Source organism: Marmota monax, unplaced genomic scaffold (assembly GCF_021218885.2).
Source record: "Marmota monax isolate L192 unplaced genomic scaffold, Marmota_monax_Labrador192_F-V1.1 WCK01_AAM20220418_F8-fsc00173, whole genome shotgun sequence".
Classification (NCBI taxonomy): Eukaryota; Metazoa; Chordata; class Mammalia; order Rodentia; family Sciuridae; genus Marmota; species Marmota monax.
In genome coordinates, this window is record NW_026694620.1 from 2589813 (window position 1) to 2604227 (window position 14415).

General features: G+C 40.7%; 1 protein-coding gene across 7 annotated transcripts in view; it reads right to left on the reverse strand.

The window, feature by feature from the left end:
- Cep112 (centrosomal protein 112) overlaps positions 1-14415 on the reverse strand; it is a 472978-nt gene that overhangs the window by 32349 nt on the left and 426214 nt on the right. For all 7 annotated transcript variants that reach the window (XM_046422633.2, XM_058572199.1, XM_058572198.1 and 4 more), the window contains one exon: positions 11950-12039. In XM_046422633.2, the coding sequence (XP_046278589.1) occupies positions 11950-12039 (90 nt within the window). The remainder of the gene's footprint in view (positions 1-11949; positions 12040-14415) is intronic.

Consider the following 14415-nt stretch of genomic DNA (forward strand, 5'->3'; position numbering starts at 1 on the left):
TTATACCCAAAGGACTTAAAATCAGCATACTACAGTGATGCATCCACAGCAATATTTATAGCAGCTCCATTCCCAATAGCTAAACTGTGGAACCAACCTAGGTGCTCTTCAACAGATGAATGGATAAAGAAATCATGGTATATATGCACAATGGAATATTACTCAGCCATTTCTGGTAAATAAATGTAACTGGAGAATATTGTGCTAAAAGAAATAAGTCAACTCCAAAGAATTAAAGGCTGAATGTTTTCTCTGATATGCAGGTGCTAATTTACAATAAGGGGGGGGGTTGGGAAGAATAGAGGTACTTTGGATTAGACAGGAGGGAGTGAAGGAAAGGGAGAGGTTATGGGGATAGGAAGGATAATAGAATGATAGGACATTATTGCTCTATGTGCATATATGATTACATGGCTGGCGTGATTCTACATCTTGTACAACCAGAAGAATGAGAAGTTGTACATGTATGATGTGTCAAAATGCATTCTATGGTGGCACACACCTATAATCCCAGCAGCTTGGGAGGCTGAGGCAGGATGATAGTGAGTTCAAAGCCAGCCTCAGCAAAGGTGAGGCGCTAAGTAACTCAGTGAGAACTTGTCTCTAAATAAAATACAAAATTGGGCTGGGGATGTGGCGCAGTGATTGAATGCCCAGGAATTGAATTTTGGTACCAAACAAACAAACAAACAAACAAAAAAAAACCCCAAAACAAAAAAAACCCCAACATTCTGTTGTTATGTGTAACTAATTAGAACAAATTTTAAAAAAGAAAGAAAAAAAGCACAATAATATGTAAAACACATAGAAATAATCTAACAGGAGATGTGGAAGATACATTCACAGAAGGTTTAAAATGTATCTGAAAAATTAAAGAATGCTCAAAGAAGGATATACCATATTCATGAACTGGAAGACTTATTAATAATTGAGAATTCAAGGCTGAAACATACATAGAAATGAAGAAGGCTATGGAGAACCTACTTCTAGAATGTAAACTTCACAAGGGCAAGGATTTTGTTGGGTTTGTTCATCAATGTATATCCAGGACACACAGCAGGTGCTCAGCGAATACTTAGCAAACCGAATGTTTAAAGTGTCACTTTCAAAAAGTTTACAAACAAGTGAAAGTAAGTCTGCTAGAGCAGAGGCAGGAGGATAGGAGAGGGGAGTGAGGACAGGAGGGAAAAGTGGGGGGTCATGAACTGAAATTGAATTTCATTTGGATTAGACAGAAGGGAGTGAAGGGAGGGGAGAGGATAAGGAGATAGGAAGGATAATAGAAGATAAACCCGACTATTATGTAAGACCATAAAGCTCTAAAACAAAATAAAGTCTACAAAGAGTCCACTGTGGCTGTCCTTCAGTTACCATGACATGTTGCATTTACCATCTCATTTACCTTTCTGTGTTCAAGTCACACAGAACTCAAAATCATTCAGCCTAGTTTTCTGATTTTTTCCCTTATTCTTTCTGTAGAGACATTCATTCAAAACAACAACAACAAAACAAATCCCTTAAGCTGAAGGGTAGAACAGTTAAACTGTGTCTGTTTCCACCTGGGTGCCAGCCGCCCCTTGGGTCTTGGATGTTGCTTCTATGAGCCTCAGGACAAGCTCCAAGCCTGCAGGGCTCCATGCCTGTGTCCTTTCCACTGCACCTGGCTACTCACCTGCACTGGGAACAGCCCCCTAGACAAGTCGGTCAGGGCCAACACCAATATGCGACAAATACCTTCCTTCCTTCTTAATATCCTGTCAGAGTGCTCTCTACGTCCATGTCACCTCACCCCTTCTGAATCAACCTGAGTGCCAAGGCATACACAAAGCCAAAAATGGTCTTTAAACTATCTATTTTCTTCAAGAGGATGGATAATCAAGTTTTCCATATCATGTCTCCACAGAGAGTTGAGTAATTATTAGGTTGCCTGATTCAAAATGGGCTCACCCTTAAAATTTTTAATACTGAGAAGTGTGCTATGGTCTTCACTAGTTCTAATTATTTCATTTAATTCTCTAAGTCACCCTTTACATTTGAACACTTGTAATATATTTTTTTTTTCCTTACTGGAACTATGCTTTCTAATTCTTTATATAAATCCATTACCTACATGGAAAATAGATTCAAATGTCCTGAATTGTTCACTGTATTTTCAGAAACACCTTATTTCTTTCTGTATATTTAATTACATTGATTTATGTTTCTGCCTCTAAAATACCTCTGCTCTGTTATGTGCTTGCCAGTAATCAATTTCAATGCTTCTACCTCCAAATGGCCTTTGCCACAGGAAAAGGAGATCTTTTCTGGCTGGACTTAGTAAAAAGAAACTGCAAGGAAGTGGCATCTTAGAATGCTTGATGTTTGCTTCTGAATGTGACAAGCACAGTAAATGGCCACAGAACATTTTCTCTCTCTCCTCCCTGTGCTGCCTCACCCCACCTCTTTTGCCATCTCTGTTTCTCTCTTCTTTCACTTCCTCTTTCTTGCTGTTCACTCAATTCCATGAACTCAGTGCTTAGTAGTGCCAGAAAAATCAGCCTCGACAGGACACTCCTCAGGGATGTAGTCTCCTTTCATCTTCCTGAGAGACGCTGTTCCATTATCCAGGTTAATGCTTGATAATTCTTCTTGCTCATCCATTTTGAGAGATGGAATGGAATACAACTTGGTCTTAAGTTTTTGCTTCTACTTCTTTTTTTTTAAGAGCCTCCATATTTACTGGTTTGGAGGTAAACATTTGGATCAAATAATTTGGGGAATGAAAAATAATTTTTAACAGACTAATACAAGAGCCCAAACTATCTTTAGAAATTAAACCAAAAGAAATGAGGATATACCATCACAGGATTTCACAGCAGGAATAAAAGCTGCGTGTGACCCAGCCCGAGGCAGGCATAGCCTGGCTTTGAACCTTCCAGTTCTGGGTCAGAGCCCAGTGCAACCCTGGTGCTCTCCCCTGGTCTTCCTCGTCCCTTAGTGCTCAGTGCAACGTCGGAGAGCCACTTCAACAATGCAGAAAATGCTTTCTGGAAAAACAGCTGCCATGGTGTGGCGGCTGCTGTGCTGACACTTGGATTTGACCCGTCAGCAAAGCCCAGGATTAAAGACACGCAGCAAGCACATTAGGGCCCCTCTCCCCACATCCCCCAGCACCGCAAACCAGTGACTTTAAAAACAAAGGAGTCGCAAGAGAGCCAGGGTGCAAGCACACACCGCCCAGAAGGTGCTTATAGTTTTTCTTAAAAATGGTGGCATGATCACCATGCAGGCTTTTTAGTGAGGCTTTTGGGGACAAGTATTTGACTTGCTCTGCCACTAAAATCTATTAAAACAACTGATTTAAAAGAACATGATGATAAGATTTTATTTTAATAAAAATATATTGTCCCTGACATTGCAGTTCAAGTGTTTTTTTCAGAAAACAGGCAACTATTCAAACTCTCATTGAGAATAAGTTGTGGCCAAAATTAAATGTGGTTCTATCCCTCATAACAACTGAGTCTTATAACGATGCATCACACCAGCTGTCCGGGAACAAATGTATTTTGTTGGCATGGGAACAAAAGAATTAGTATGAATTTTGTAAATAAACTGTGGTTATTAAAATTGCTTGAAACAAGCCAGAATAATAACCATTAAACATGAAAAGTCAATAAAAGTCTTTGAATTATATTTCTCTTGCAATTATTATTCCTGTTTTCATAATGTGCTTTGGGATAAAACATAGTTTTGTGTTGTGAGTACTTTTAAATAGATTTCACTACAGATGAGTTAGCTCCACAACAGCCAAACTGTGAAGTTTTAAAATCCATTATGGAAAATAGAAATTAAAGGCTTGGAAATCTGTAGAAGACCAATTCTTCTTTTTAACAATTGTCACGATTATTGCTTAACTGATTTTCTGTCTGCACAGCATCATCTTCTTTAAGGCCTCCTGTGACTCTATGGATTTGCTGGTTACCCTTGATGATGACTGAGGTGGTTTAAAGATAAGCAGTGCTAGTCAGTGGAAGCTTTAAATATATCGATTTTGGTTCTTCTAATATCCGTGTTGCTCCCCGATAGATCACTGGGCATTGTGGGCGGCAAGTCAACTCTTTGGGAATACAAATGATACTGATTGTTAATAGCGTAACAGGCAGCAGATCTAAGGTACTTTCGGAGATGTCTAGTGTTATCTGAAAGCTACTTATACAAAAGGGACAAAATGTATTTTTAATACCTAGGAACCTAGAAAGGAATCAGCAGAATGCTCAGTTATCGACAGAGAACGTACAGTACAGAGTGGCACTGTGCAAAGACTAGCAGGAAATCTGCCCTGTTTTAGAAAGGTGGGCCACATGGCAGGGGCGGGCATCTCACTTTCTTTTAGTTCTCCCTGTTCTAAAACCCTTTGGAGCAATAATGCCAAGGGAATAGCTGGGGGCCACACAGAAGCCCCAAGGAGCTGATTATGCTTCTGCCAGATGAAATGATCACCCCAGATGGAAATGATAAAAGAACGACTATCATATTTATTTTCACAAAAGCCTAGGCAAGAATATGCTCAAGGGAGTCGCTTGGAAAAGGTTTGGGAGACACAATACCCAGGGCCCGTAATCATTACCCAGGCTTGGTGGCTTTTGAACTCTTGGTCCTCGAACTTCCTGTAGCATGTGAGGCTGTTAACTTCCCCTTGTCCCCTGCTCCTCCCACCCATCTCCCTTCTCTCTTTTCTCTTTCTTCTTCTTCCCAACAATTTGCCGAGTGCAGCCTGGGCTGGAGACTGACAATATGCGGATCCACAGGCACACGGCCCCTCAGAGCACATCACCTACTAGGGACCTCTGATGGGAAAGCCCTCCATGGAGGGTAGCAGGAAGCACTAGGGAAGCCCAGTGACAAAGGGACAGAGGTGGGCAGGGCCATGCAAGGACAAGGCTGGGGACAGCAAAAGCTTCACAGAGCAATTCAACTTAACACGTGCTGGCAGATGCGTGAGGATGACACAGGCCTCACCCTAAGGAGCGCAGGGTCTAGTAGGGAACTGTCTTCTCTGGTTTTCACGGCAGTCACTGGCTTATCTTCCTCCACTCCTTTTAAATCCTCCTGGTCCCCTCCCTGCTTTCTCAGTCCCTTGAACGGGCCCTGCATGGGTTGGCTTGTGGCCTCTCCTCTCTCCCTCTGCTCTTCTTGTCAACATCACCACCCATTCTGGGTTTCTGCTGCAGCCCCAGAAAGACAACTCTCATGTCTTCACGTTTCCAGAGCTTTTTCTTGCATCTAGATTCAGATTTTCAACCATATGCCTCCAAATGAATGTCCTGGGAGCATCTCAGATGCAACATTGAAGAAATAATGGTACTGTTGTCCATCATGGGCCAGCTTATCAAATCGAAAAATGCAGCATTGTGTTTGACATATTCTTTTCCTTTGCCCTCTAAGTCTGTGAATTTTCCTTTTTGTTTTGGTACCGGGGGTTGAACCCAGAGGTGCTTCACCACTGAGCCACATCCCCAGCCTCCCTCTTTTCTTCCTTCCTTTCCTTCCTTCCCTCCCTCCCTCCCTCCCTCCCTTCCTTCCTTCCCTTCCCTCCCTCCCTCTTTTCTTCCTTCCTTCCCTCCCTCCCTCCCTTCCTTCCTTCCTTCCTCTTTTTTTTCTTTTGTAGTTGTAAATGGATAGAATGTTTTTATTTATTTATTTTTATGTGGTGCTGAGGATCAAACCCAGTGCCTCACACATGCTAGGCAAGCACTCTGCCTCTGAGCCCTAGCCCCAGCCCGCCCAGCCCTTTTTTTAAAAAAAAAAATATATATATTTTTTTAGTTGTAGGTAGACCCAATACTTTATTATTTTGTTTATTTATTTGTATGTGATGCTGAGGATCGAACTCAGTGCCTCACGCATGAGAAGTGAGCGCTCTACCACTGAGCCACAACCCTAGCCTCCTCCCTTTTTCTTTTTTCCTGAGACAGGGTCTCCTAAGTTACCTAGGTCCTTGCTAAGTTGCTGAGGCTGGCTTTGAACTTGCAATCCTCCTGCCTCAGCCTTCTGAACCACTGGGATTACAGGCATGAGCCACTGCACAGGGTGTGAATTCTCCTTTCAAGGGAGTCTTCACATCAACCCCTCTCTTTTTACTCCTTTTAACAACATCCAGTTCAAGCCTTCAATATTTCTCTTGTGACTGGTGAGGTCAATAACCTCTGGATGGGTTTCTTTTCAACTCTTGTTTATCTTATCTTCTGGCTGCTGCTTAATCTTTGTAAAGTCTAACCTCAACCATGCAGCACTCCCCAGAAAAGAGAGAAATCCTCAACTGCTGACAATGGCTTTCTGGCGAGCGATTGAACTCCTTGGCACTGCATCCAAGACTGGCCACCGATTGTCCTAACACATACCACAGTGCTTAGTAAAGAGCAGGCCTCAATAACAAAGCATTCTTTTAATGGACAAAATGAATGAAACTAACTTTTTGGTCTTGTTTTCCTCTTCACAGATATTATCCTCTGGCCAAGATATTACTCAATATTCCCTGAACACTCATGAGCAAGTTCTGTTTCATGTCTTTCCTCATTCTGTTCCCTAACTGGAATGTCCTTCCTCTTGTTAATGGTCAGCAAAGGCCTCTTTCTCTGCTATGAATAACTGTAATTATACACATTGCAGCTGCATGTTTTATAGTTTTTGAAGTATTTTTACACATATCTTGTTTTGCTGCTCCCAAGAGCCTATGGGAAGTTAGTATTGACAATATTTTACCGACTAGGAAACTGATACTCAGCAAGGCTAAGTGACTTACCCAAGATCATATGATTAGTAGTGACAAGGGTAGATTTTGAACCAGTAGTGCTTTCCCCACTGAATTAGACCAGTTCTTGAAGTCTCTTCTCCCTGTGTCTTGATGGGGGTGTGTGGACAACCTCTACCCTCACCTGCAAACCCTGAGCACATGACTACCACAGACTGCCTTTGGTCACTAGATTCTCTCCTCAATTTACCAATGTGTTTAGGACTTAAATAGAAAGTTGGCTGCTGCAAAGCTCTGGCTGAAATGAGGTGTGACTGGCCTTTAGCTATATATTTTAGAATAATTTATGGGTTACTTGTGCCTATACAGTCTAGACCTTTAATGCTTGGACATAAGATTCAGAACTAAACCAGTTGGTTGCAAAAATTGCTGGCCACAAAATCAGAGTCCCACCAGAAGCAGCCCAAAGCAGCAGGAGGAGGTGGAGCTCAGGAGCTTTTAAGAGAACATGCTAGAAGTGTGGACCCCTTCCTGACCAGCCTTGGAAGAACCTGGTCCTGTGTACCATAGATTCTTGCACCAGGCCCACCAGCACCAAGCTGCCTGTGATGGTGGGGCCAAACCTTTTCCAGAGCTCAGGCAGGCAGAAGGTGGCACCAAGGACGGTTCTTTCCATATCTTATGACCCTGAGACTTTGAGCCATTTAGTAGAAAAAGAACTGACTTTGAAAATTCCACGTCTGGAGCCTATGTTTATGCCTGTCTCCTTAGCTCTGCTGGACTGAGAGCTCTTGAGGGTAGGACCTGGAGCTTACTCATCTTTGTTTCTTCTCAGTGCCCAGTACTGCCAGGCACAGAGTGCCTCTTGAAAGTCGAGAATGTTAAGTCAAACAAAGATCGACTCCTGTGAAATGCTCAGTATTGCAAGCTATTTATTAGGATGTTTCTAAATGACGTTTTTCACTAACTTGTTTAAAATAACCTTATGGGAAACAGAGTAATCAATGTAATGAAATGGTAAAAAAAAGTAAAATGTCAATAATGTTATTATTAGAGACCATGAGTCTTAATGAAACTTTGTATAAATGTACTGTCCTTAGCCAATGGCTATGGCAAATCAATATGATATACAATCAATATGAAAGTTATTCATATTTCCAAAATTTAAGAAAGCCAGTTTGAAGCAGGGTTTATTATATGTATATTAATTTCCATGTTCTATCAGTTTAATCTGACACTGTTCAGTGCCTTTATAATAAACACATGCTTTGCACAGTGTTAAGAAACCAAGTAAAGATCATGCCTCCTTCTCTTTTCTATAATGGATCAGACCAAATTTTCTAGGCTCCTTGTGAATAGTGAAACATTGTTTGCTTTCAAAGTGAATGCTAGTTTTGCCCGTGACAGTCTGACCTACCCTGAACCTGAGAGGTAAATGGCACCCACTCATTTTACACAGTGTTTAACGTGATGGAAAAAAAACACCTGGGAGGACACTGAGCATGTGCGGTCCTACCCTGGGTTTGCTGCACTATGCTATGCAGTAGGGAAGTCACTTCCTTTCCTGATGGCTCCGTTTCCTCCACAATCAGGAAGTCTGATTAGATCTTTGCTGAAATTATGGGATTCCTGCTCAGATCTTATCTGGAATTAGAAATTATTTACCCCTGGTATGGATAAAAATAATGGTGATTTTAATTACTTTACTATTTATAGATTAAAGGAAACATCATGCTTTTGTAAGGCTAACTTAGAACATTAGTATTTTCTAACTCCATTCCTCTTGGATCTGTATCAGGCTCAGCACATCCTTTGGACCCACTGGTGAACAGGCCTGCTCTGCGGACTCTGACCTTCCGTATGAGGAGACAGAGGAGAGCTGGAGGCACCAAGGCCAGTGGTGGGCAGCAAGGATGCCACCCATCAAGACCTGATGAGAAGCAGTCTTTTGTTTTTAATTAAAAACATAACTTTTAAAATGCTTCATTCATTTTTTGTTTTTGTAGAATCAAAACACAGGAATTTTTCTTAAATGAAAACCAGAAACAGTTCAAACTTTTTTTTTTTTTTAAAGCGGGCAAGTTAAAAAAAGCAGCCTAGGAAATTGTCCTTTGTAATTCTGCCAGTTTCAATTTTGAGTCTTTATGCAACTAGTATCAGGATAATAATATTTGGTTGAAAAGAAAAAGATGAAAGTATTAAGTGCTGCTCTGCACCCTTTTCAGTGGTCTGATTGATTAATGGGAGGCTGGCTACTGTGACTGCAGTTGCTTTGATGGATGACAAAAAAAGAAAGAAAAAGGAAAAGAAAGTCATAATAGAACATCAATACTTTAAATATCCTAAGTAACTTCATATATAAGTAGACCCTAAAAAGTGTCCATGACAATAGCTCTAATTATTTTTCACTGCTGCTATTAGTGTCACAAATTGAAAGGGGAACATGGATCAAATTTAGGCAAAATATTAAATTCACTATAGGTAAATAGTATTTATTAGATGCCTATTATTTGCTGCTTAGTTTTGTTGAAACAACTGGCATTTCTTTTCTAGCTACACCCTAGGACCTTGTGCAAAGAACCCAACATCTCATAGTTGCAAAGATTATGAAATATTCAGCTTTACCCATGGGTATTTCCTGACATTTCTTTGGTAAACTATGGTCTTCTAGAAGATATCAGGAATTAGTGTAAGAAATATTCTAAAAAGCTATTGTCACTACAAAGATGAAAGCAACTTTGATGATCAAAAAGAAGTCAATAAAAAAAGACTGAAAGTAGTTCCTGAATCCTTCCCTATTGTTCATTTGGGATTTCTTAATTTCCCTGCTCTCAATATATTATGGAATTTTCTGTGTGAAGTTTTGCCATGAATTAAAGTGATGTTAACAAAGTTTTACCTTAAGTCATATTTTACGGCTGACGGAGAAGCCCCCGTCCTCCAGGGAGCACCCTCTCCTGCTTTGAAGAAGCTGGTCTTTTCTCCTTGTAGTCACAAGTGTCCTTCACAGAGAACGGTGCTCAGCTGACCTCAAGTGACCATTAGACCCAGGCTGCTTTGACCTGACACCACCGCACTCCCATCTGAGGGGGAGGCTTTATCGGCAGCCGGTCTGCTAGGCGTCCCTTTCCTTTGCCCTTGCTTCTCTTTGCCTGTGGAAGGTCAATGGCATTTGCTACTACTGCAGGCATTTAGAACAATGTCTGTTTTCCTGACAACTTTAATAAACTCACTTTCACTATCACTGCCACCCATTTTTGTTTTGTTACTATTATAGTTTCAAAATTGTCATGAAAGGAGCAAAGATTTGAAATTCAGATAAACTTGGGTCTGAAAATCTTCAGTATTTCTTCCTAGCTGTGTGGTCTTGGGTGAGTTAAGCAACTACTCTGGGTTTTAGTATGTCATCTATAAAATACTGTGAGCATTCAATGAGCTAACGTGTGATGTTTCTTTTATAGTGTCTGTCATCTTACAGGCATTTGATAAAGTATAATGTTTTATCCCAGTATTTTCATTTTGTCTTCCTACTGACTTGTATGACATAAATACTACATTATACATATATGTATATATGCCTATATGTATTCAAGCAAATCACACACACATTTATATTACACAGGGTGTACATTAGAGAGTAGGAAGTCAAGTCAATTAAGTTTTTTTTTTTAATTTTTTGGAAGTTGTAGATGGACAGAATGCCTTTATTTTTTTTATTTTTATGTGGTGCTGAGGATCGAACCCAGTGCCTTATGCATGCTAGGCAAAATGCTCTGCTGCTCAGCCCCAGCCCCAGCCCCTCAACTAAGTTTTTTTTTTTTTTTAAAGCCTCACATCTTTACACAAGAATTCACTCACAATGTATCATACAATTAAAGTAAATCATAATACTATAAAACTTTTAGGAAAAAGGAGAAAGTCTGGACCATAGGACTTTGACCAAAGTTCTTTGACTTGATACCAAGAAGTGAACCATACCAGGAAAATCTGATAAATTCCACCAAAATTAAAAATTTTTGGTCTATGAGCCTGTTTAAAAAATGAAAAGACAAAGTTTGGAGCAGGAGGAAATATTTGCAAACTGAATTATTTAGTAAGTATTAATATTCAGCATCTCTCAGGTGATTAATTCTGCCATTTGGTACCATCCTCTATCATGGGATCCTATTTGTAAACATCTCTTACCTTTTCCCCCAAATCAAAATGACCTAACTTAATATTCTTATATGAATTTTACCATATAACAACCAAAATATAGACGTTTGGCAGTATCTATGGAAAATTCCGTACATAATGGCTCAGCGGCACTTTGAAGCAGGTTAGCAATGCTACACTCAAAGGCCAAGGACAACACATTTATAAAAGGTCTCATCAAGATTCATAGTCTCTATTGATACATTGTGAGCTTTTTACTTTAAATTGTCAAAATTAGCACTTAATATAATCCATTATATCCAGGAGAGTTGGGTGAAAATAATCATGTCAGTCGAAAATAAAATAAGTCATTAGCTACTGTCATGGCTAGATTATTCTGGTTTATGCTTTATAAACAGAATGGGAAGAAAGAGGGGAAATCTTAAATTCAAAAGAAAACATATTTATGCTTCTAAGTAAAATAATATCCATTTATTTAAAAAACAATGACACTGTAGACACCATTGGCTGTATAACTACATCCATTTCCCCTCTTCTTTTTTTATGGTTTTCCTTTCTTGCCTAATTCCATCACCAGCAGGTGGATCCTGATTGGTCTAGGCTAAGTTTGGTCCTTTTGGTCCTCCTGCAAAGGATTGGGCATGCCAGGCTGAGCATGTGACCTGCTCTGGCCAATGAGATATGAAGTGAGGTGAGAGACCAGGTGCTAGGAAAGATTTCCTTACTTTTCAGGAGGAGACCCCAGAAATTATCTATTTCTTTCTGCCTCTGGATAGTACAGATCTGGGAAACATGCCGGGGACTCCTGGGCTATCTTGGAATCACTTTAACAGTGAAACCAGCACACGAGGTAGAGCCGTGAAAATGCCAGAGACGCAGAGCCGGAGCCTGCCCTCCCTCGGGACTTCTTGTTCTGCAAAGTCTTCCATTCCTATGATGTCGGTGCCGACCACAGAGGTGTTCTGTTACTTGTAAAGAACCCTGACTGGCATGGGGGATACAGGAGCCCCTTGATCCAGAGGAAGTAGACAAACAAACAAGCCGAAGGGGGAAGGAGGGCATACCTGTTCTTGTGACTCGAGTTCTCTGTGCTGTAACTTTTTCTCTGCACATCGCACCTGATTAGAGCGGTTTTCTAGTTCCTCTTGTAAAACCTGAAATGGTGTAAAACAAACACAGCAATGTTAAAAATTAGCTTACTTGGAAAAAATAGTCTTGCCAGATAAACTGGCATTAAAAAAGCCCTAGATCTCTAGTTTATTACTGCTGTTCCATACAGTTCAGACACACAAAATAAGGCTATTGTGTGTTAAGCCCAGATGCGTTCTGTGTTAAGAATACCTAGTACAAAAAATTCCAAACTTAGGAAACAAATTAGCAGATGTCAATTCACATTATAAAAATGTCTCATATTCTCAGCATAGAACCACAACCATGTAATAAAGCATCAAGCTATTTCTAATTAAAATAGCCCTCCCAGGGGCTGGGGATGTGGTTCAGTAACAAAACACTTGTCTAGCATGTGTGAGACCCTGAGTTTGATCTCCAGTACTGCTCAAAATAATAAAATAAAATAGCCCTTCCAGTACACCTGCAAGTATACTTATACTCTGAAAGGTATTGAAATAGAGAGGAATCATAATACCTAATCAACATAGCATTTCTCAAAATTATCAAATGGTTAAATTATTGTAAACTTAAAGGAATTTCTTTATGAAGTTAGAGAGAATAGTGTGGCATTTGAAGAAAGTACAATGACTGGACAAGTATGAACTCTCAGTTGTCAATTCAGGTTAATATAGGGAACTTAGAAGTCACAAAAATCAATAATTATCCTTGTATCAATTGCCATTTTAAGTAAAAAGGTAACTAGAAAAGAAACAGGATCCATTCGAATAGTCCCAAGTAATAATAGAAATAACCATGGAGAGTTCCAGTGAGCAGCACAGAGGATGACAACACAAAGATGTCGAGTAAATCCTCAAAGTAAAATTCACATAGTCAATATTACTGAGTCCCTGCTTTATGTCGACATTGCAATAGGTGCTACAGATGTAGCTCTGAAACAGACCCAAAAAAATCACCCCGTCCATAATGCTTACATCATAACATGGCAGGTTAACATGCAAACAGTAAGTATAATTCAGTTGGTGATAAGTGCAGAGGGAGACCAAAGCAGAGAAAGGGGATATCCCAGCGTCAGGTGGGGAAGGGGTGCTGCAGTTTTAAACAGATGGCCCAAGAAGGCGCAACTGAGCACAGTCCTGAAGGAGGACAGAGGACAAGCCACACAGGTGTCTACAGGACAGCCTTCCAGGAAGCAGAAAGCAGAATCAGCTGCATCAAGACCTTGAGGAAGCCACAGAAGCCAGTGAGAAGATGGAGCGATAAGATCAGGGACATGACAGGGCTCAAGTCACCCAGTCACATGGTATGTCATAGGTCAGTTAAGGACTTTGGGTTTTGCTCAGAGGCACATGGGAAGCTCCTGCAGGGCTGTGGGGAGGCGTTGCTTTGGTAGACTAGAAAGGGAGGAGGCAGAGCAAGGAGGCAGGTCAGAGGCCACTGTAATCCACTGGGAAAGGGAATTAGATGGAGGGTGTGGGGAGCAGTTGGTGAGGGAAGAGTTGGATTCAAGATATATTTTGAGGATAGAAATGGTAGCCCCAAGGAAGTAGATGCAGAGCATAAGAAAAAAGAGGGCCCCAAGGAATTAGCCTGAGTAGTTAGAAGAGTGCAGTTAGCACTTACAGAGATGGGGCAGGTGGGAGAAGCACTGCGGCTCAGCCTGGTGTGTATGTCTGAAAGGCCTATTAGGCATGCAAGTGAGACCCTGGGTGGAAAAGCCCAAAGTTCAGACAGAATGTCAGGGTGTCCATGAAAAGCCCCTTCAACGCAAGGCCAGTCTCCTCTATGTATACATACATAGACAGTGGGGCTTCTCCATCATGGCGTTCCAGAGCCCTCTGAGCATTTGATGGAAGCTATGTGGCCGGTTCCCCAAAATGGAGGAAAATATATGCTTATCATTTTTTCTCTGATTTTTAAGGAGTACACAGATTGCCTGAAGCCCATGCATGGATAGACCTCAGGCTAAGAAGTTCTAATTTAAAAATTGAGACAGTTTGAGAATGAGCTCAAGTGTTTTAGGGTCTCTTTGATATAAAACTTGATTATAAATCTACAGTTTGACTAAGTCTAAAAATGAGCTTGGAAATCTCTTAAACTCCTTAATTGTCTCTAATTCCGTTACTATGGTCTGTTTCCAAAAGGCTGAATACAATTGTCCCTGTGCTTGTTGTTCAAGCAGCATTCTTTTACTTTTGATAGCCACCAGTAAATAGATTTTAGCTTCTTTTCTGGCATAATTACGAGAGTAATGATTACTGCACTGGGAAGAATATTCATGCATCTGCTTCTCTGCCCCTGCTCCTTCCTGCTCTCTAATCCGTCCTCACACTGCTGACAGAGTGATCTTCTTAAACCTAAACCTGATCATGTTATTCCCCACTGAAATGCCGAAGCCACTC